The following is a 20,690-nucleotide window of genomic DNA, read 5'->3' as shown; positions in this document are numbered from 1 at the left end:
CAGAAAAGGAGAATATGGAAAAAGACTGTGTCTAAGTTTGCAAGTAACCGGACCTGAGCTGATCGTAAATACTATCGGACTCAATAGATGTTAAGTGTCAGCACAGAGATTTTTAAAAATCATCTCTGTAGGTACTATAGGTACTCAAAATAAAAGAGGAATAGGAGTGAGTCAACGGCAGTTGTCTGCTAAACATATCAATCACGTGTGTAGAGCACATCGGTCACTAATTTCAGAACTTATCAGCATTAATTCTGTTACTTGTGTTATTAGTCACCGTTATATAACTCAGATATTTACAGGGGGTGGGGTGACAATATCTTAGAGTCCAGAATCAGAGGTTCTCACTTCTAACCCAACAATTCCTGCTATAAAACAGGAGAAGGTCTCCAAACCTTAGTTTCATTTTTAAAATGCAGAGTGCTTTATAATTGTGGAATCAGAGTTGGAAAGTAATTAATATTGACTAACCTTCCTAATTTCCTTTACTAGGAAATTGGTAAGTATTGCTGGTACTGTAGGAGTTGTAAAAATTAGTACATATACTTTAAAAAAATCTTCACATCTAAAAATCAATATTATTCTAGGGCCGCGCTCTTGTGTAGACAGGGTAATGTAGTTGCCTTTCTTTTCATAAGTAATAACATTTAGGAGACTTCCACATTATACATCGTTTGGGAGAGGCAAGGGGCACAGCACTAGAGGCCACTGTTGTCCTACAACACCAAAGATCCAGATGGAGTCGCCTTTCCCCGCCCTTCGCCTGCTAGGCAACAGCAGACGCCCGGGCACGTCCACAGGAGGCGGGGTCAGTGGCCTCGTTCCCGCCCCCGCCAATTCAGTCTCCTAAAAGGTCCGCAAGTCTGATATATATAGAGGTTGCAGCGCTGCAACAGTCGTTGAGCTTGGCTCTCATTTTCCTGTAGACATGTCCGGTCGCGGCAAAGGCGGGAAGGGGCTCGGCAAAGGAGGCGCCAAGCGCCACCGCAAGGTGCTGCGCGACAACATCCAGGGCATCACCAAGCCCGCCATCCGCCGCCTGGCCCGGCGCGGCGGCGTCAAGCGCATCTCGGGGCTCATCTACGAGGAGACCCGCGGGGTGCTCAAGGTCTTTCTGGAGAACGTGATCCGCGACGCCGTCACCTACACCGAGCACGCCAAGCGCAAGACGGTCACGGCCATGGACGTGGTCTACGCGCTCAAGCGCCAGGGCCGCACCCTCTACGGCTTCGGCGGCTAAGCTGGGAGTTTTATCAACTCTAGCAAACCTAAAGGCCCTTCTCAGGGCCACCCACTTGGTCATACAAAGAGTTGTTAACTGACATGGGTGTTAAGAGTAATGTATCTGGAGCTCCTAAACTGACGGTTATTTGTACTCTAGATTTAGCAAAAGGATCGGAAGATCAGGTTTCAACTCCAAAACGAGCAAATTTGCATTCGAGTGCAAGGAATTTGTCAAGCTTATAAATTTCCTCTCAATGCTTTCTAATCTGCACCCTGCAGGGGGCACTTGAGTACCATTGTTTCTAAAGGTAGACAGCTAAGGCACCTTAGTACAAAGACAGAAGATAGTTCAACTTACTCTTACCCTACATTTGCATTATGTATGTAAAGCCAATACTGGAAATACACACTGGCTTGCCAGGAAGTGTTTCACTGCTTCTTTTACAGTAGTTAATTGCAGTTACCTTCACATCAATTTGGTCATCCTAGTTAACTGCTAAAGTAGCTATCTCAGTTTTAGATTTTACATCCCTGCTGGCTCTTTCCAGTACACATGCGTGTCTCAGCTATCCATGCCTTAATTGCTATATCCTCTCCTTAATCAGACTTGTGTGATCTGGAGCCATTCTATCTCAAGTCACTTTCCGTGATTATACCACTTATACACCAGTCAGTAAAAATGTCCCTTGTCATTTTGGCCAAGTCCAAAGGTGACACTAAGAACTTAATCTCTGCTACACCTGATCCTGTTCATTGCTAGTGTTCATTCTCCTCACACGGTTTTGTGATTTCCTGGCCCGATCCTACTCTTTCTGATTCACTTTTTGCTTTTTTGTGGGTCCTATCCCTCTGCAGTTCTTCCAGGTGAACACTTGCACTTTTATTACTCCATGGCACTGAAGTAGTATGGTGTGACATTACCCAGCTATCCAGAAAAGAACTGGATGTCAACTGAATGGTGAAAGAAATACATTATCACTCCAAAATGTGCTGCTTTGTCAGGATTATTTTGAGCTAAAGGCACTTTATAAAAAATACTGGTATAAGGCACTCTGACCTTCCTTTTCTTCCTAAAAACAGGTGGTAACACCTACATATGAGCAAGTCCTTGACAAACCAGGACAATAATATTCTTATAACCAGAGGCCGGAATTTTGAATCAGAAATCTATGTCAACAACCCTTGTTTAACTCTTATCCTCAATACATTTCCATCAACTACCCTAGGCATGCCCCGTTGCCTCCTTACATTTTCATAATTTATTTCTTTGTCCAATTCAGTACACAAGCATTTGGACAGGAACAGGGGAACATTCCCTCATCCCTGTGGGTTCTTCAGAAGCTGGACCAACAAATTAACACCAGAGCTATCGGTAGAATAAAAATACCAAATAACACTGGTACAGAGAATTTAAATTCTAAAGTCACTGGGGCAAACCAGAGGTTGACATCCTGTGCTAAGGGCCCTAGGTGTCAGAGGAGGGAGCTTCTCATGACAAGGTGAGGATGAGGATGACTTCATAGAACAAAACTTGCCTCTAGATGTTTCTTCTGCTTTAGGATAGATTTCTCTGATAGAAGATTATTGCTGGAGATGACCCTAAATCTGGTTAACTTGCATTCCCTAACACAGTTAGTAACAAAATAGCGATAACTCCTCCTGAGATTTAACAAGGCCTCTGTTGACCTTAGTTCCATATCCAAAGTGACAGGTATTAGAAAAAGCCTAGTCTGGGCATCTTGGGAAAAGCCTATCTGACAATTTGTGGGAAGACCAAGCACACACATTCAACCTATGCTTCTCTGAGATCTTTCTTATGAGAGTGCTTATGTCACATAAAATTTATACTAAATACATCAGTGTGTTGCTCTACTGTTCACTCTGGTTTTTGTCCACTGAATTATCAGGCCCAACCAAGAATGCTAAGAGAGTAGAGATTAAATTTGACTCCCCTACAGAGGCTACCAGGGCATCAAAATAATTTCCCACCACAGCTCCAAGAAGCATGTCTGGAAAGCAGTTTTTACTGTGAATTGGATATTTTACAGATATAAAGCACTTCATGCTCCCTAGAGCTTGACCCTCTGGTTTCAAATCCCAGGTCCACTTGTACAGATGTGGACACATCACTTCCATCCCCAGGACCTCTGTGTCTTCATTTCTGAAAGTGAGCTCATAATAATGATGCCTATATCATCAGGTTGCTTTGAGGGTTGTTAAATACATGCACAACTGTGCCTCACAAATGCCTACTTTTACTCTCCTATTAATGTAACAGGGTGGTCCCCAGGAAAGGGAGAGGTTCCCTGCCCCACCCAAGGGAGGGTGGAGCTGAGCAGAAAGAGGAGAAGCAGGAGAGACCTAGGAAGGAAGCAGGATGGAGCCAGGAGACCTGGAGGAGGCGCATGGAACCTAGAGACACGTGAAGAAACTGCGCTTGTCTTTTGGTTGTAGACTGGGTGACACAGATGTGGGTGAGACCCGTGGAGAGGTGACAATGGCAGCTTTTATCTTGATGTTCATTTTGCTCTTTTCCTTCCGGGCTTGTCTGGTTGTTTCTGACCCTTTTCTGTGGGTCGCCACTGGAAGATGCTTTAGACTTGTGGCAGGCTTTGGGGCCTTGCTCTGCGCCGATCCCATATGGATGGAGTTTTTCCCACGAGGGGACGGGTAACTTTGGGTGCTTCATTTAGAAACTAGACTCTTTGCCTTTCCTGTATTGTTTCCTAGTTTTATTAAAGTTCCTTCCCATTAAAGTCTCCTATGTTTTGTGTTGATGCGGCGGATGGCAGAACCCATTTAGAATAGGCAGGTTTGCGGGGTTTGGGCTGCCCTTCTCCCTGTCCTGTAACAGCCCCTCTCCCTGTCCTATAACATTAAAATAATATAGAAAAGAAAACCTATACATTATTTTCTTTCTCCAAAGGCTATTCATGTCATGCCTGTGTTGACTATTTCAAGACTTTCCAATGAAAAATAAATTTTAATGAAAGAACTTCTTGTTTGGAATCCACTTTCACAATAGCAATAAACTTCTTTGAATCCAGACTAACTCCTTTCTGGTTCTCTTCTGTGAGATTATGTATCTGAGCAAGGGTGAGAGTCTCAAACAGCCACTTCTTCTGTTGGCTGCTGGGGAGTGGGGGGGTGTATAATACCGGGCCCACTTCCTTCCAGTTACCTCCAACTCTATTTAGAGAATAAATATTTAACTGTATCAAATTGGGTACATGGAGTTTATTAGTCATAAGTTTATAAATTCTGTATGGTTTAAACTTTAACACCATCCATGAATTCTACTTGCAGTCATAATGTAACAGGGTGCTCCCCAGGAAGGGGGAGGTTTCAGGTTTCCTGCCCCACCCAAGGGAGGGTGGAGCTTAGCAGGGAATTGTAAGGGGGAAAAGGATGTCTCCTAAAGCTAATTCCATACAGGCTTTGTGGACTCCACCCCCACTCCAGACCAAAGCCAAAAGACAAGCTCAGTTTCTTCACGCATCTCTCTGCTCCATGTGCCTCCTCCAGGTCTCCTTCTGTCTCCATCCTGCTTCCTTCCTTCTTCAGTCTCCTCTGCAGCTTGTTCTCTCCCTGCTCAGCTCCACCCTCCCTTGGGTGGGGCAGGAAACCTAGAACCTCCCCCTTTCCTGGGGACCACCCTGTTACAATAAGGCAAAGGACTTTAAATATTTCAAAAGTATATAATAGATACAAATAACTCTCTAAATTCACTTTATGAAACATGAAGACACCATTATTTCGTAACACAGCTGCACCACTTAGTCCTCCATGTGTATCCACCTCTCCAACCGGCCCTAGGCCCAGGGGAGGTTTACCTGCCTGTAGGAATCTCACCAACATGTTTACCTGCACCTCTACCTTCTGGTTAAGCCACTGAAAACCACCTGCAGAGGGTGGGTATGAGAGTAAATAATGATTTCCCAGTTTATCTTTTTATCTGAATATTTTTATAGTAAGATTTGTAGGAATACACACAGAGAAATGTTTTTTCCTGAAGCATTTTAAATTGCAGACACCATGAGGCGCCACTCCTAAATATATAAACATGTACTTATCCAGCCTTAAATATATAAACTTACTCAGCCTAAAAAACACTTTCATAAAATGATATAACATCCAGTCCACCCTCATATCCTCAGTTGTCTGCCATGTACCCTCTATGATTTAATCCATAAAGCAAGATGCAGCTGGTTACTACTCTAGTCCCTTTTAATCTTGAACACACCAATTTTTTACGTTTTTGAGAAACAATTATTTTATGCAGTGTTCCACATTTACCATAGATCAAAACCTTGTGCAATAGATCCACTGAGGTGATATACTTAGGCTCATGCGAACTATTCTATGGTTACCTAAGAAATTTTAGTAAGCAGAATGAAAGCTCCTTCACGAATAGGTAATCATACTATAAATCTCAAGGACCAGAAAATCTGCATTTGCATACCCACCAAGAAAGTTTGTTTTTGGTGCCTCCAGGCAATCTCCCCAAACCCAAGATTCCCCAAATTTGTGTGACTCAAGTTTATCAAATTACGTATTGCTACTGGTGCCAAATGGTAAATTATGAAAGTTGTTAACACTCTGTAGAGTAAATGGCTTTTCTACCTTCCCACCATTAGGATTGCCCTGCCCGATGGGGTACCTGCTGTCCTTATGTAACAGGGTGGTCCCCAGGAAAGGGGGATTGCGCTGTTTACTTCTTTGGGCCATGTAAGTGTATTGAAATAGGCACCAACAGAGAAGGCAGCAGAAGAGAAGCAGAAGAGAGGTGAGAAAGCCAGAAGAGAGAAGCCCAAAGTGAAGACTTGCGTGGGCCGGGAAGCCTTCTGGGCTCCCAGGCCCCAACCCTGCCAAACGTGTGCCTGTTTACTGGACTACGCATAAAACACAATGAAAGCCCCAAAAAGGCAGAGAGCTCCAGACTCTCCTTTATCTGCCCAGTCTGCGGGGACAGTAGAAAACCTGCTGAGAACTTCCTGCCACTGCATTACCCACAGCACTAAATTCCAATTGATAAAAACAAAAGTATATTCCAATAACTAACCCCAACCCACATGCAAAGGTGCGAGCTCTTCAATTGAAAATATGGGTGGCCCTAAAAAGGACCTTTATTACTTCCACCTTACAAACAGAACTCCTGGCCTAGCCGCCGAAGCCGTAGAGGGTGCGGCCCTGGCGCTTGAGCGCGTAGACCACGTCCATGGCCGTGACCGTCTTGCGCTTGGCGTGCTCGGTGTAGGTGACGGCGTCGCGGATCACGTTCTCCAGGAAGACCTTGAGCACCCCGCGGGTCTCCTCGTAGATGAGCCCCGAGATGCGCTTGACGCCGCCGCGCCGGGCCAGGCGGCGGATGGCGGGCTTGGTGATGCCCTGGATGTTGTCGCGCAGCACCTTGCGGTGGCGCTTGGCGCCGCCCTTGCCGAGCCCCTTCCCGCCTTTGCCACGGCCAGACAGGCTGATAAGTCAGTCAGCACAGCCGAGTGAGCTGAAAACTGAACGCCTACCGCTTCTTATGTAGCAAATATGCGGACCTTGTTGAAAACGGAAAAACCGGACAAGGCGGGAAACTGCAAGCTCCGCCCCTTCCTTCTGGGGCTTAAACACTGGGTAAAGTAATTGCCTGAAGGTATTTTTTTTTAATCTCTAAATTTCACTTGTGCACACAGTATAATTTTACCTGGTGTGTGTATGTGTATATGTATTTAAAGATGTGTACATTCTACATATATTCTTGGGTTACTTGCCACGTTGATACTGAAATAAGAGTTCACGTCCCAAGAACAAAAGACATTCATAAACACACTGTCTGCCAAGCAACTCAGCCATGCTTCAGGCTTGGAATCCATGAGCCTCTGCTCTCAAACTATGCTCCTGGGCATGCTTATTAATCCATCCGAGTTTTAGTGGCCTCGATGGTTAAAAGGATAAATACTTGTTGGTGACAGAGTTAATCTCAGCAAAATGACTGGAATGTACTTCGTGAACAGTAAGTGACTGTTCCCCGGACTTGTGTTCTTAAAAAATTTTATTTTTTTAATACAGTCGAAGTACATGGAAGAATTTCAAAACTTTCCCAATGTAACATGTGTACAGAGTGCTTTAATTTATTACAAATTAAGCATATACATTTAAACAATGAAGGGTTGCTGAAGAAAAGCATGTAAATGGGTTTTTCTCATGTGGGTTCCAGGGATGGCATGGTTTTCCTTTCCTGGGGTTGGTGAATGGAATTCAAGCAAAGTTGTCATAAATGCTAACCCCTAGGAAAAGAGATTTTCTTCTAAGTATACCTGAAAAAAAAAGTGATCATTCTTAGATTTTGCATTATAATACATAGTTCCTGAGCTAGTTACATGAGAAATTAAACTATAAGTGATGTCCTTAGAATAAGTTGTTCAATATAAGAGCTGGGTTTTGTGTACTTAACATTTACCAAACACACTGGTCTAAACACCAAGGATTAGCTCAGCCAAGGACCCCCTCAGAAAATTTGAGATTAAAACATCAAATTTTGAAACTTTTTATGTAGGGGGAGCAATATCTAAAAAATCATGTACCCACATAATTAACCAAACCTCAGCTCAATGTACATGTCACACTAAAACTGGAAGAAAGCACCACCCTCCAAAAAAATAAAAATTGCACGCAAGAGAAAAATTACATTTGCTAAACTAGTCCTAGACTCCCAAGAATACAAAGTATCAACTGGAAAAGAATTGTCACAATTCCTTTTTTACCTTGTTCTTTTGAAAAAACTATTTTCAGAAGTTACAATAGTACCTAGAGTCCCTTGAACCATGCCCCCCAAAAGGTAACATCTTTATAATTATATAATATCAAAACGAAGTAACTGGCACTGGTTAAAAACCTTAAATAGACCACAGGCTTTATTCGGCTCTGTTTTTAGGAGACATGCACCCCTTTGATTGCCTGTGTTTGTGACTTGTCCTATGCAATATTATTCCTCCTATAGATACATGTAACACTGCAATATGGAGACAAAACTGTTCCTCACTAAAGAACTTTTTCTTACATTGTTACACCAGAATTCCATCAGGGAAGCAGGCATCATTCAGCTAGGAGGGAAATTTTTTATTAATGATAGAAGGCTCAGAGAAGATCCTTCTCTAAAGTCTGAGCCCCTAGTAGTTAGGCAAATACTTATTGCCTAAAAGTGGGGGAGGAGAGGAACACATTATTACTTTAAAGCCCACTGGGATACAGAAGACTTCTAAGAAGTTATCTGGGACTAGCAGGGGTGTGGCCTTGAGACTTTCTATCAGTAACTCTCTGGAACTTTCAGTCTACAGTGAGGCGCTTTGTTTCAACATAACTTTAGACATTTTCCACTTAAACATGAGAATTCCACTCAACATGAGAATATCTACACACCTCTTTCCTTTTGTGGGGCAATGACTTATCCATTATCCATCTCCATTTTTGTCTCATTTTGAGAATATTATTGAGTAAAAAAGCTTTAAGATTGCTTTTTTGTCACTAAGCATTAGGCAATTTAGATCCATCCAAGTTGTTATATTTATCAGTAGCCTCCCTTTTCACTGCTGATTTGCATTCAATTTTGTGGCTGTAATGATTTTAACCCCCCATCATTAGAAAGACAATAATTGGCCCTCCATTTTTACAAAAAAAAAAAAAAAACTTAAGAAATTTTAGCTTTTGTTTCTCCTAGCCCTGTTTTGTTTTAACTGTATCCCATCTAAAAAATACATCTTTTAGAGATGCAGAAGTGCTGCAAGAGTGGCTGGGAAACTAATGGTCCTTAAATAGTCACATAGAAATCATTGTGTTCCTCTTATCACTTGCAAGTGTGCTTCAAGGTTCAAAAATACAACACTGGGTTTGGTTTCTGAAATCTGACTTGTGGGTTCACACCGGTTCCTTAAGTCTGCAAAGCTTGGGTGAATAAACACTTGGTATTTTTGGTGCTGGGTTGCTGCCTTAGGGCTTCTTTTCTCTAGCAAGCAGTGCTATTCACTTTGATTCTGAAGAGCCTGTCTAAAATGCATTTCCCCAGGCTAAAAGCAAACCAAGCAATAAGGTTAAATAGGTAATCCTTTGGCTAATAAGGTCTGTAAAACTGGAATCCACAAACCCTGCATTGCTATAGGGCTTGTTATAAGATTTCCCATTTATCTGAAAATTTTGGTCGGTATTGTCTCTAATACTTGTGGATTTGCAGCAAATGGGATTATTCACCTGTATCAATGCAGGGCCTGAATTCAGTTGTGTAAGTTTTTCTTGCAGGGTACAGACAACAGTCTGCACAGTTCTTTGCTGCAAGAAACGCCAGGTCTGTGGAGTGAGCTTAACCACTACTGCAGGCCCTTACTCTGTCCAGCATTGCAGACAGCGGCTCTCTCTGCTATTGCTGCTAGAAGTTGAATTGTTACAAAGTTACTCACAAGGTAGCACTTTGCAAGGACAAAGCAATCTTTGCCAAACTACCCTCCTGCAGCCCACTCCGTGCCGACCGCGCTGCCAGTTATAAGCCTCCGGTCCACGGAACTTTGCGGGAGCCTTGAGAACCACTCAGTAAACTCGGCCACAGGAGCAGCCAGAGGTGGGGGCAAAAGAATAGGGAGGGCACGTAGATGGCTAACGCCTCAGACAATTGAACAGCCTCCACAGCTGAGCGCGGCACACCTAGCAGGGGAAGGGAGGAGTTAGGACGCCAGCTTCCTGGCGCCACCCTTAGCAGGGCTGCCCCAGCCAAGTTCATACCTATGCCAAACTCCCCCCTGCCTTTCCCGAAGGGCCTCAATCGCCAGTATTCAGCTCCTTTAAGTGGAGATTGTAGGTGGCTCTGAAAAGAGCCTTTGGATCTTTGCTGTCACTCGGAAAGGCACCTTAAGCGCGCTCCCCGCGGATGCGGCGCGCCAGCTGGATGTCCTTGGGCATGATGGTGACGCGCTTGGCGTGGATGGCGCACAGGTTGGTGTCCTCGAACAGCCCCACCAGGTAGGCCTCGCACGCCTCCTGCAGCGCCATCACGGCCGAGCTCTGGAAGCGCAGGTCGGTCTTGAAGTCCTGCGCGATCTCGCGCACCAGCCGCTGGAACGGCAGCTTGCGGATCAGCAGCTCGGTGGACTTCTGGTAGCGGCGGATCTCGCGCAGCGCCACGGTGCCCGGCCGGTAGCGGTGGGGCTTCTTCACGCCGCCCGTGGCCGGAGCGCTCTTGCGGGCCGCCTTAGTGGCCAGCTGCTTGCGGGGCGCCTTGCCGCCGGTGGACTTGCGCGCCGTCTGCTTGGTACGTGCCATAATACTAGGTTGCAAACAACGATTACAAGTGGAAGTACAAGTGTTCCTGCTCTTATTTATAAAGGCAAAGCGCTCCTGATTGGTTCGAATCTTCAAATTCCGCGCGCTCTGAGTTAAGTACTTGGATAAGCCTTGTGATTGGCTGTTAGGTCTGTCTTTAGAAAATCTTGAACTATTGAAGTGCTTTATTCTCCTCGGTCCTTTATTCACTCTGCTTTTTATGCTTCATATATATTTTCATTGATTCTGTTCTACGCCCTTTGTTCGGGGTTTATCATGGAAAGAGATGAACGTTACGCCGTTCCTCAACTGTCTCAAAATTCACATTTGAAGGTGTTTGAGCCAGTCGAATTCGTCCTGTATCGTTCTCATACCTTCTGGTTTGGAAAACATTTTTTTCTTAGCAGTGCAAGCCTTTATTCCGTAATTCCGAGCCCTCCAACAAACGCTGGCATCATGTCCAGATTTTATTTCTAAGGAACATGAAAATCGCACCGCTACTGAAAAATAGCGTTTCTTTGATTCTTGAAAATGTAAATGCCGGTTTTGATCAGATCTAACTGTAAATACAAGTAGCATACATTTGAAAATATTCAAGTGTTTATTTACTTTCTGTTCTTAGTCCCAGAATTAGTTATCCGGTAATGCAGCTTGGCGAAATGCTAAAGAATCATAAATTTGTATCAGGCTTTTGTTCCTTTAGGTCGGATCTAGGGAGTAACAGGTTTTACAAATATACACTATTGACAGGATGCTCATTTTTCACAATGCTGTGAAAGCAAAAATTTTTTTTCTGAAGTAAGAGAAAGCATGTAAGGTAATTTTCACAAACAGCCAATCAAACAGTAGTCTTGAATTCACCTTATTTGCATTAAAAGTTTCACTGGCTCATTTGCTCCAATCAGAGCTCGAGATAGCTTAAGCCCTATTTGCATAGAAGCCCTACAAAAATAGGGTCAGCTTTAAGGCAAAACACTCATTCTGCTGGGTTTTAGTTGAAACTGTTCACCATGCCTGAGCCGGCCAAGTCCGCGCCCGCGCCCAAGAAGGGCTCCAAGAAGGCGGTGACCAAGGCGCAGAAGAAGGACGGCAAGAAGCGCAAGCGCAGCCGCAAGGAGAGCTACTCGGTGTACGTGTACAAGGTGCTGAAGCAGGTGCACCCCGACACGGGCATCTCGTCCAAGGCCATGGGCATCATGAACTCGTTCGTCAACGACATCTTCGAGCGCATCGCGGGCGAGGCGTCCCGCCTGGCGCACTACAATAAGCGCTCGACCATCACGTCGCGGGAGATCCAGACGGCCGTGCGCCTACTGCTGCCCGGGGAGTTGGCCAAGCACGCCGTGTCCGAGGGCACCAAGGCCGTCACCAAGTACACCAGCTCCAAGTGAGCGCGCTCCTATTTCACCCTCAACCCAAAGGCTCTTTTCAGAGCCACTCAATTGTTTCCTGTAAAAAGCTGTAGTACTAACTGCATAATACCAAGGGAGGAACCTGCCCGATTTGGGCTAGTATTTATCTTACAAAAAACAAGTTGCATATAATTCAGAGTGCAGGCCACAGGGTTGGAGTGGTTTGGGAGGCTTCACCAGAGGGTTGGGGGCGATTAGTGAGAGGGTTCAGTAAAAAGCAGAACGGGCAGACTGAAAACTGCTGGGAGGAGCATCCAAGGGAGACAAGAGAGAACTGTGCCATCTGTTTTGCTTCTCTGGCATGGAATGGAACTCGCGCTCCAATAGCTGGCAATAGCTTGGTAGCGGTATCTTCAATTCCTGTGCCATCAGAGATGATTTATTCTCATTCGTTTTTATGTTTTTTTCACTTCACTAAAGAGTCAGTGGAGAAAAATAAGCACTGACCAGAAAGTACTTTTCTTTCAAAAGCAGGATGATCTGTTGGAAATTCAAACGGTAAATTAACGCAAGTTGCTTTTGCCAATGTGTTGAACTGGGAGTTGGATGTTGGCATAAACTAATACCCTTGAGTACTTTCTATGGACTAGCCATGACATGGGCCTGAGTGTGACCTGAGTATGTGGATCACATTGTTTAACAGAAATAGGGTATGTCTTTTCTGATCACATGAGAAGGAGTTATGAGGAAAACAGTGATGAGGGGTAACCGTTATACAAGAAATGGAGGCATTTTACAACTGAGAAAGGTGAAATAGGGTTTTTGAGAAATACGGTAATAGAAAAAGGTGCAAACAGCCTAAGTGCCTAAATACAAGGTCTTTTCCTTTTGGGCTTACTAGGGAGACAGTGATATAGAAAGCACTACAGGCCTAAAACCAGTATTTCAGCAGTAAATGTAATCCTGGAGTCCTAATTCTCAAAAACTACCAGAAGAGGGAAGCATGAGTCTGAAGATGAGTGTAGTATTGGCAAAGCTGAATGGAAACTCATCTTTGAAATTTTCAATTTCCTGGAAGGGTTTCTGGAAGTATAATAGGGTGGTCCCTAGGGAATGAGGGGTTTGCAGGTTCCCTGTCACACCCAAAGAAGGGTGGAGCTGAGCAGGGAGAAGCTGGAGAGGAGAAAGAAGGTGAAGGGAAGAAGCAGGATGGGGAGTCATAAGAAGATCAGGAGGAGACACATGGAGCAGGGACTTGTGAAAAAGCTGAATTTGGTTTTTGGTCCTGGACAGGTTGAAACAGAAGTGGATGAGAGACCTCTGGGGAGGTTTAATGGTGGCAGCTTTTATCTTGATTTTGATTTTGCTCTTTTCCTTCCAGACTTGTCTGATCCCTTCTGACTCTTTCTCATGGGTCCCCACCAGAAAGTGCTTTAGACTTGTGGCGGGCTTTCGGGCCTAAGTGGTCCTGCTTTGGCCAACCCTATTGGGCTGGGCATTTACCCATCTTGGGATGTGTAACTTCAAGTTCTTGATCTGGAAACTATTCTTTGTATTTTCTGAATTGCACACTAATTGTATTAAAGTTCCTTTCCATTAAAGGTCTTTACACAGTAGAGTATGTTTTGTCTTGATGTGGCAGATGGCAGAACATATTTAGAACAGGCAGGTTTGGGGTTCTGGGGTGCCCCTCTCCCTGTCCTGTAACAGAAGGAATGTAAGTGATGGCAGAGGAAGAGCAGAGTCTAAGTTTGTATTCATGGACTACAGTTAACAAAAAGGCTACATATTTACCCTCACTTAGCTATGTTCCATCATTGACTCACAAAGGTCTTATAGAAGTCCTAGTGCAATGCCGCATAAAAAAAGGATCTCACTGAAATGTAGACAAGAATGCTGTTTACAACAGCAAATTTCGTCCATTTTCCACTTACCAGAATTTTTAACATAAAGATAGAAGGATACCTGTGTCTTGGAAGAAAACTCTGAGATCCAAGTGTTGCTATATGTTATCAGCACAGGGCTTGAGAAATCAGAAAAATCACCTAGTACGTGGAAAGAGGCCTATATGGTCAAATTTGATGCTTCCTATGAATGAAATCAGATGAATTTGGAGTCTTTTTTGGATCTTATAGAAGCTGAGATTAAACTTGTACTATGCAACTAAGGTTTGAGGGGTTATCTTAATATACACCTTATACCAAGGCAGGGTCCACATTTTTAGTTTCTAAAAGAAAAAGCAGTCATTTGTTACTAAATTTATCTTCAAGTCTATATATGCAATCTATAGAAGAAAGTTAAGATTGTATATGTCGTAGAGAAACAAAGCAAAAGGTGGCTGAGTCTCTCCATAAGAGCTTCCAGAGGAGAGGAGGCTAGATTTGCTTTTATCAGCAATAGAACCTCTGTCCTCAGCCAAGTGCTCTTTCAATGCTGCATGTAATTAGGACAAGACAGTTTGAGTCCATGTTGCTTCTTGGACCCTCAATTAGAAAACTTTGTGGAAGAAATAGAGATAACTGGGAATAATTGTTGCTCCCAAAAATTGTCATAGAAAGCTACCCATTCAAATCCTGAAGGACACCAACCTCCTGTTCTTAAACACCCTTTACCAAAAAACATGAAAGTGTTACAGGGCCAGGAGAGGGGCAGCCCAAACCCCGCAGACCTGCCTATTTTAAATGGGTTCTGCCATCTGCTGCATCAACACAAAACGTATGAGACTTTAATGGGAAGGAACTTTAATACAATTAAGAAACAATACGGAAAAAGCAAAGAATCTAGTTTCTAAATCAAGCACCCAAAGTTACCCGTCCCCTCGTGGGTAAAACTCCTTCCAAATGGGATTGGCCCAGAGCAAGGCCCCAAAGCCTGCCACAAGTCTAAAGCATCTTCCAGTGGGGACCCACAGAAAACCAGACAAGCCAGGAAGGAAAAGAGCAAAATCAAAATCAAGATAAAAGCTGCCATTGTCCCCTCCCCACGGGTCTCACCCACATCTGTGTCACCCAGTCCACGACCAAAAGGCAAGCGCAGTTTCTTCACGTGTCTCTCGGCTCCATGTGCCTCCTCAAGGTCTCCTTCTGGCTCCATCCTGCTTCCTTCCTTCCTCAGTCTCCTCTGCAGCTTCTTCTCTCCCTGCTCAGCTCCACCCTGCATTTGGGTGGGGCAGGGAACCTGGAACCTCTCCCTTTCCTGGGGACCACCCTGTTACAAAAGTAATTGATGGGCAGGGGGGAATTTCTCCTATGACTCTGGATTCTTTAAGAGCTGGAAGAGCAATTAAATGAACATCTAACAGATTAGTGGGAGAAAATAACAAAATTAGCTACAAAGTGAATTACATACAAATGGAGAATCTACATAGAGTAAATTCTAAAGTAAAAGGGGACAGAAAAAGAGGGTTTTTATCTTGAGTTAAGGAATGGGCTAGGAACCTGGCTCCAAACACAGAGAAAGGCAACGCACATGTTGAGGGGAGGGTGACTCATCTAACAAACACTAGGTGCTCTGTAACTACATTTCTCCTGCCATATAAACAAGCTTCTCTCATGATTATTTCTGGAGATTAGCCCTAAAGCTAGGTAATATCCCGTTTTCATTCTCCTTGGTGGTTAAAGAAATGCTAAAAAGTTTCTCTTGAGCCTTAGCTCAAAATAAGCCACATGCAAAAGGCACATCTTGGGAAAGCCTGTTTACACATTTTGGGGAGCTCTACCCTTTAACCACACCGAGAAATCCTTGCATTCGAATGCAATCTCAACCAATTTCAAGGGTCCAGAAGATATGTGATGTCTCAGTTTCGTGCCAAAATTCAGCTACAGCTCAGAATTAGTGGGTAGCTACACGTATCACATTCATCATAATTTTTTTCAAGTGTGGCTTATGAATGATGTTCATTTATTGAAGTTATAATTATGAATACATACTGGACAAATTCACCTCAAAAGAGGATGGTGAGTGTTGATCATCAATAGGATGAAGCTACTGTCAAATATAGATTTGTGGAAAATAGTTTCATCATTCAGTTTATAAGTACACTGAGGCTTCATGGGTATGTCTGTAGGTGCAAGGAAATGTACTTGTTACATTTCACAGGAAATGTACTTGTTACGGTATATAAAGTTTTTTAGAAATATTTTTGGGTTTTCTTCCTTCTGCAAATTAAATGGTGATGGTCAATACTTGAAACTACAAACCTCTTGCTTTTATTTTAAATAAATTATCACATAATTTATATACTCTTTCCTTGGCTGCTGAGATCCTTAAATCAGGGCTATAGTCCTCTAATGGGGTTAGCACTCAACTATTTCTGCCCCTGCCTCTTGGTTCACCATCTGAATTGGGTGTGCTCAGGAACATGGAATAATAATTTTGAAAAATATTTTAAAATGTATTAATCAGTGCTTAGATGCCTAGAAACTCCAACTTGTAAAAACAGAAGTGGAACCTGGTTTAACCGTTCAGTTATCAGACTCATGGCTTTAACCTCTGAACATACTCCCAAAGCAGTACCTGTGCAATGACTCTTTCTTGGCTGTAGAATAATCTCACAAATCTACAAAGACCTCTCTCCCTTCTAGGCTTCTCCCTTCCACTGCTCATTCTCATCTCAATTGTGAATTCTTCTCTACCCACCTTGTTTAAATTATTATGACTATTTATTACCTATCTCTTTTATCCCAGGTCAGTCCTTAATCCTCTTGCTCTTTCTTCATGGATGGATGGATGGAGTAAAATAAAAAGGTTTTATTATTTATTATTATATAATATGTAAATATATTTTATATAGAAAATATAAAATATATAATCATAAAAATTATTTTATTTTTTATTAATTTTTTAAAAGATTTATTTATTTATACAAGCACTGGGTACAGTCAGAAGCACAGGAGGGTAAGAGAATTCACCAGAGCAGGGAACAGAACAGGCGGACTGACGAAATACACTGCTGAGGGGAGCAGTGGGCACGGCAGGAGATGTCTGTCATGCCATGTGGGACCCTCGCCAGGGATCGAACCGGCACTGCAGAGACGATGGGCAGCTTTGCAGCCCAGCGCTCAACTGCTGTGCCACCAGGGGAGGCCCAATTATTAATTTATATTTTATAAACAAATCCAGTTTGCTGGATTTGTTGCTGGGGATAAACAGTTTGCCTGCAGCTATCAAATTAGTAAATTGAATTATCAATGTACATTCTTTTTCTAGTCCAGAGATAAAATTCATAACTGAGTGATATAAATGGACCCCTTTAGGCCTGTTTCTTCATCTTTGTCTTTGGGCAAATAATGGCCCCAACCCGTAGAGTTTTTGCTAGGATTAAGTAAAATAATTCATGTAAGCACTAAATTACAGACTTCTGAACTAATAAAATTATTAATATTTTAACACCTAGACCCAAAGCAGGTGTTATCAACATATTTGGCAAATTTTATAACAAAGATTGTGACTACTACATCATTCAACTATCAGAAGGTTTGGATTTCGCACAGTCTGCTGTATGAATAATCCATCCATCTGGGTAGCACACCACAGTTCTAGATACCAGGGCCCTTTGCCTGTTTCCTGAAGACATTCAAATTTGCATCCTTAATTAGTAATCCAAAGAAACCCAGTTTGCTGCCTGCAGCCATCAGATCAGTAAATCAAAATATCAGGATATGAATCAAGTTTAACCCTAAACTAATGTTTATAGATTTACTTTTTTCCTCCTGACTATTTAATGCTCTGGATCAGCTTCTGTTTTCAAGTCTGAATAACATAAGATAGAAAGAAAACTGGGCCCTAAACTTTGCACTAGAGCACAATTGAAATTAAGGTAGAACCTACTTTAGATGGATACAAAACTTATGCTCAACTCTACTCAATGCCTTTCATATCATGCAGGGCAAAAAACAAATTCCTTGCTGTGGTTTACAAGTCCCTACAAGATCTGGCTTCCTTTTAGTTCTCTGTATTCATCTCCTCTGAGTGTCCCTCCCTCCCTTGTCAGCATTCCATATAGGCACCCAGCCACCTCAGCACTCTCTCCTTTTTCCACAATTTACTTCCTCACCTTTCAATCCTTACTGAAATATTATGATCTTAGTGCCAATCTTTTCTAAATTTCAGCTCCCCATTATACACCATATTCTTGCTCTTTCTCCTTCTCATCAGCTAACATATTACCTATGTTACTTATTTATCTGATTTGTTGTGTATTCCAGAGTTGAATGTAAATTTCATGAGAACAGAGAATTTTGTCTGTTTTGTTTTCCAAGTGTATTTCCAATGCAAAGAACAGCATCTGATACAAGGCAAACTCTCAACCCATATATATGGAGTAAATAAAATTTAAAACTAATCAATGCTAAGAAATGTTTTGGGTTGAATAATCATGCCATCATTACTAGGCTTTAAAATGGTAGCTGTGTAGGGCCTCCCTGGGGGTGCAGGCAGTTGGACGTGCGCTGTGAAGATGTCTGCAGTCTTGAGAGCGCAGTTTTGATCTTGGCCAGTTGTGGAGATACCCACATGGTTGTGGCAGACCTATCCTGTCTCGCCTGCTGCTCTCCTCAGCAGTGTATTTCAGTCAATCTGCCTATTCTGTTCCCCGCTCTGTCTCTAGTGAATCCTCTCACCTTTCACCCCCCCCCCCACACACACACCCCTGCACATTTGTCTTGGACTCTGGTTTTTTTTTTAAGATTTATTTGTTTGTTTGTTTATTCATTCATTCATTCAAGCACGAGGTACAGTCAGAAGTGCAGGAGGGTGGGAGAATTCACCAGAGCCAGAGTGGGGAACAGAACAGGCAGAGTGACAAAATACACTGCTGAGGGGAGCAGTGGGCGCTGCAGGAGAGGTCTGCACTCCATGTGGGACCCTCGCTGGCAGCCGGGGATTGAACCGGCGCTGCAGAGGCTGCAGGCAGCTTCGCAGCCCAGCGCTCAACCGCTGCTCCACCAGGGGAGGCCCATACCCTGGTTCTTGTATGCATGAATAAATAAATCTATTTTAAAAAATGGTAGGTGAGTATTAAAACATTGAGAGAGGAAATGAGATTTGCTTTATCCTAATCAAGACAATAGGGTAGAAGAGGCATCAATAAAACATTGACCAGTGTTGATGTTGAGGCCAAGTGAAATATACTTAGGGTTTATTTAACCACTATTGCTACTTCCATTTATTCTGAATATTTTTAAATGAAAAAAAAATCTGAAAGCAAAGATAACTTGCTAAATAAACAAATAAATGCCATGGAGAAGACCAGGTGAATATCCAAACAGGACCTTGTGCTCATCTGTATAGGAAAGGCTCCACATGAAGACAGAGGAATCCAGGGTAGACTGCCAAACAGTCCAGGCTGGTACCCCATGCAGCTGGTACTGAAAGGCTGGTACTGTCAACCACTAAAAGTGGCTCCACTTCTTGGCATAAAACTCACATTAGCCCTATCCTCAGATAGTGCTTTTAAAAAGACAGAGGCTATATAATTTCCTGCAATGAAATAAACAGTGACCTAGACAGCCAGAAAGTACTTCTTTGGAGACCACTACATTCTCTGAAGGCAAACTACAAGGAAATCCTGATTTGTTTGGGTAACTGCTGGATATGCCTAGAATCCAGCAGGAGCTACACACAGGTGAAATTTATATAGCATCTGCTCTCCACTTTAGTTACCTGGTAACAGTACTGATATTTAATTACTATTGCCTGGGCCAAACCCCAGACTACAGTTGAATTGGTCCTGATTGGAACCCAGGCAAAGATTGACTGTAATTTGCAAGACCTCAATCACTGTCCTATGATGAAATCAAACAAGGTCTCCTTTTTATGTGCAAATTGCTTTAGCAAATTAAAAGGCAAAAACTTTTCATTGTACTACATAAGCATGGCATTTGCAAATGCTTATCCTAGTGAGCATACAGACAGGCTGTTTTTCTTAAGACCAAAACATCCTTTAAAAAAAAAATAAAAATTTTAAGACTAGTGTACTTGAGAATCACCTGCAGTAAACTTAGCACATTGTAGGTGCTAACTCAGTAGGGCTGGGTGGGGTCAGGCAACATTTCTAGCATGCTCTCCAGCCATGCCCAAGCTGGTGGTGGGCAAACCACATTTTATGAGTCACAAAACTGTAAGATAACAGCTCTGCATGATTCTGCCACTAAAAAGCTCATTAGAAATTGTCTACTTATGAGAAATCAACCATCTGCAAAATAATACCCTCATTGTTCTGTGAAAAAATAACTTCACAGGAATGACAACTGTTTCACTACTTTAGATGGGACATGAGCAAAATGAGGCTTGACATGAGAAAGCAGCAAAAATGTCCTTGTAACTGTCTATTGTCAGGGCCTAACCATGTTCAAAAGCTTTAAAGGGATAAACAGCAAATGCACAACCAGCTTCAACCAAATTCAATCTTTTGTAGAAAAAGACCCTCTCCCTACCATACACAGAGAAGTGGACACATTAGTCTAATGAACCACCTGAACAGTTTGCATCACACATTGCTCAGACCAAACACCTTCACAGAACGCCAGACAATGCAGACAACACCCAAGTCTCAAAACAAAATCTGACCTTTGGGTAACTTGCACATAACACTCCTCTTACTGTGTGGTTTCCCATAGTTTAGGAGCTAACAAGAAAACACTTGATAAGTGACTAAACCTAGGTTACAGGCACTAATGCCCAGAGCAGCAAAACAAAAGTTATTTCAAGGAAACGCAATAACACCAATAAAAACCATGAGTTACAGCTGTTTTAAAGAGAAAGTGGGTGGCTCTTAGAAGAGCCTTTGAGTTGAGATGGGTCAGCACTGAGACAAGT

General features: G+C 42.9%; 4 protein-coding genes across 4 annotated transcripts; 2 read left to right on the top strand and 2 right to left on the bottom strand.

Annotated features, from left to right (window-relative positions):
* Positions 1–928: 928 nt before the first annotated feature.
* LOC311167165 (histone H4) lies at positions 929–1,240 on the top strand (the record flags this gene model as incomplete). Its single annotated transcript, XM_084227997.1, has 1 exon — positions 929–1,240. The coding sequence occupies one exon, from the start codon at positions 929–931 to the stop codon at positions 1,238–1,240; it is 312 nt and encodes a 103-aa protein (XP_084084123.1).
* Positions 1,241–6,354: 5,114 nt separating this feature from the next.
* On the bottom strand, positions 6,355–6,705 carry LOC311188380 (histone H4-like; the record flags this gene model as incomplete). Its single annotated transcript, XM_084259482.1, has 1 exon — positions 6,355–6,705. A coding segment is annotated over one exon (321 nt), but the record flags the coding sequence as incomplete, so codon positions are not given.
* A 3,405-nt stretch (positions 6,706–10,110) lies between these two features.
* Positions 10,111–10,521, bottom strand: LOC311167152 (histone H3.1; the record flags this gene model as incomplete). The annotated part of the gene is made up of 1 exon (XM_084227984.1): positions 10,111–10,521. The coding sequence occupies one exon, from the start codon at positions 10,519–10,521 to the stop codon at positions 10,111–10,113; it is 411 nt and encodes a 136-aa protein (XP_084084110.1).
* Positions 10,522–11,531: 1,010 nt separating this feature from the next.
* Positions 11,532–11,912, top strand: LOC311167162 (histone H2B type 1-C/E/F/G/I; the record flags this gene model as incomplete). Its single annotated transcript, XM_084227994.1, has 1 exon — positions 11,532–11,912. One exon carries the CDS (start codon positions 11,532–11,534, stop codon positions 11,910–11,912), a length of 381 nt encoding a protein of 126 aa, XP_084084120.1.
* Between the last annotated feature and the right edge of the window lie 8,778 nt (positions 11,913–20,690).

Source organism: Talpa europaea, assembly GCF_964194135.1.
Source record: "Talpa europaea genome assembly, chromosome: 2".
NCBI lineage: Eukaryota > Metazoa > Chordata > Mammalia > Eulipotyphla > Talpidae > Talpa > Talpa europaea.
Note: the sequence above shows the minus strand (reverse complement) of the source record. Positions and strands in the feature narration are given on the sequence as shown.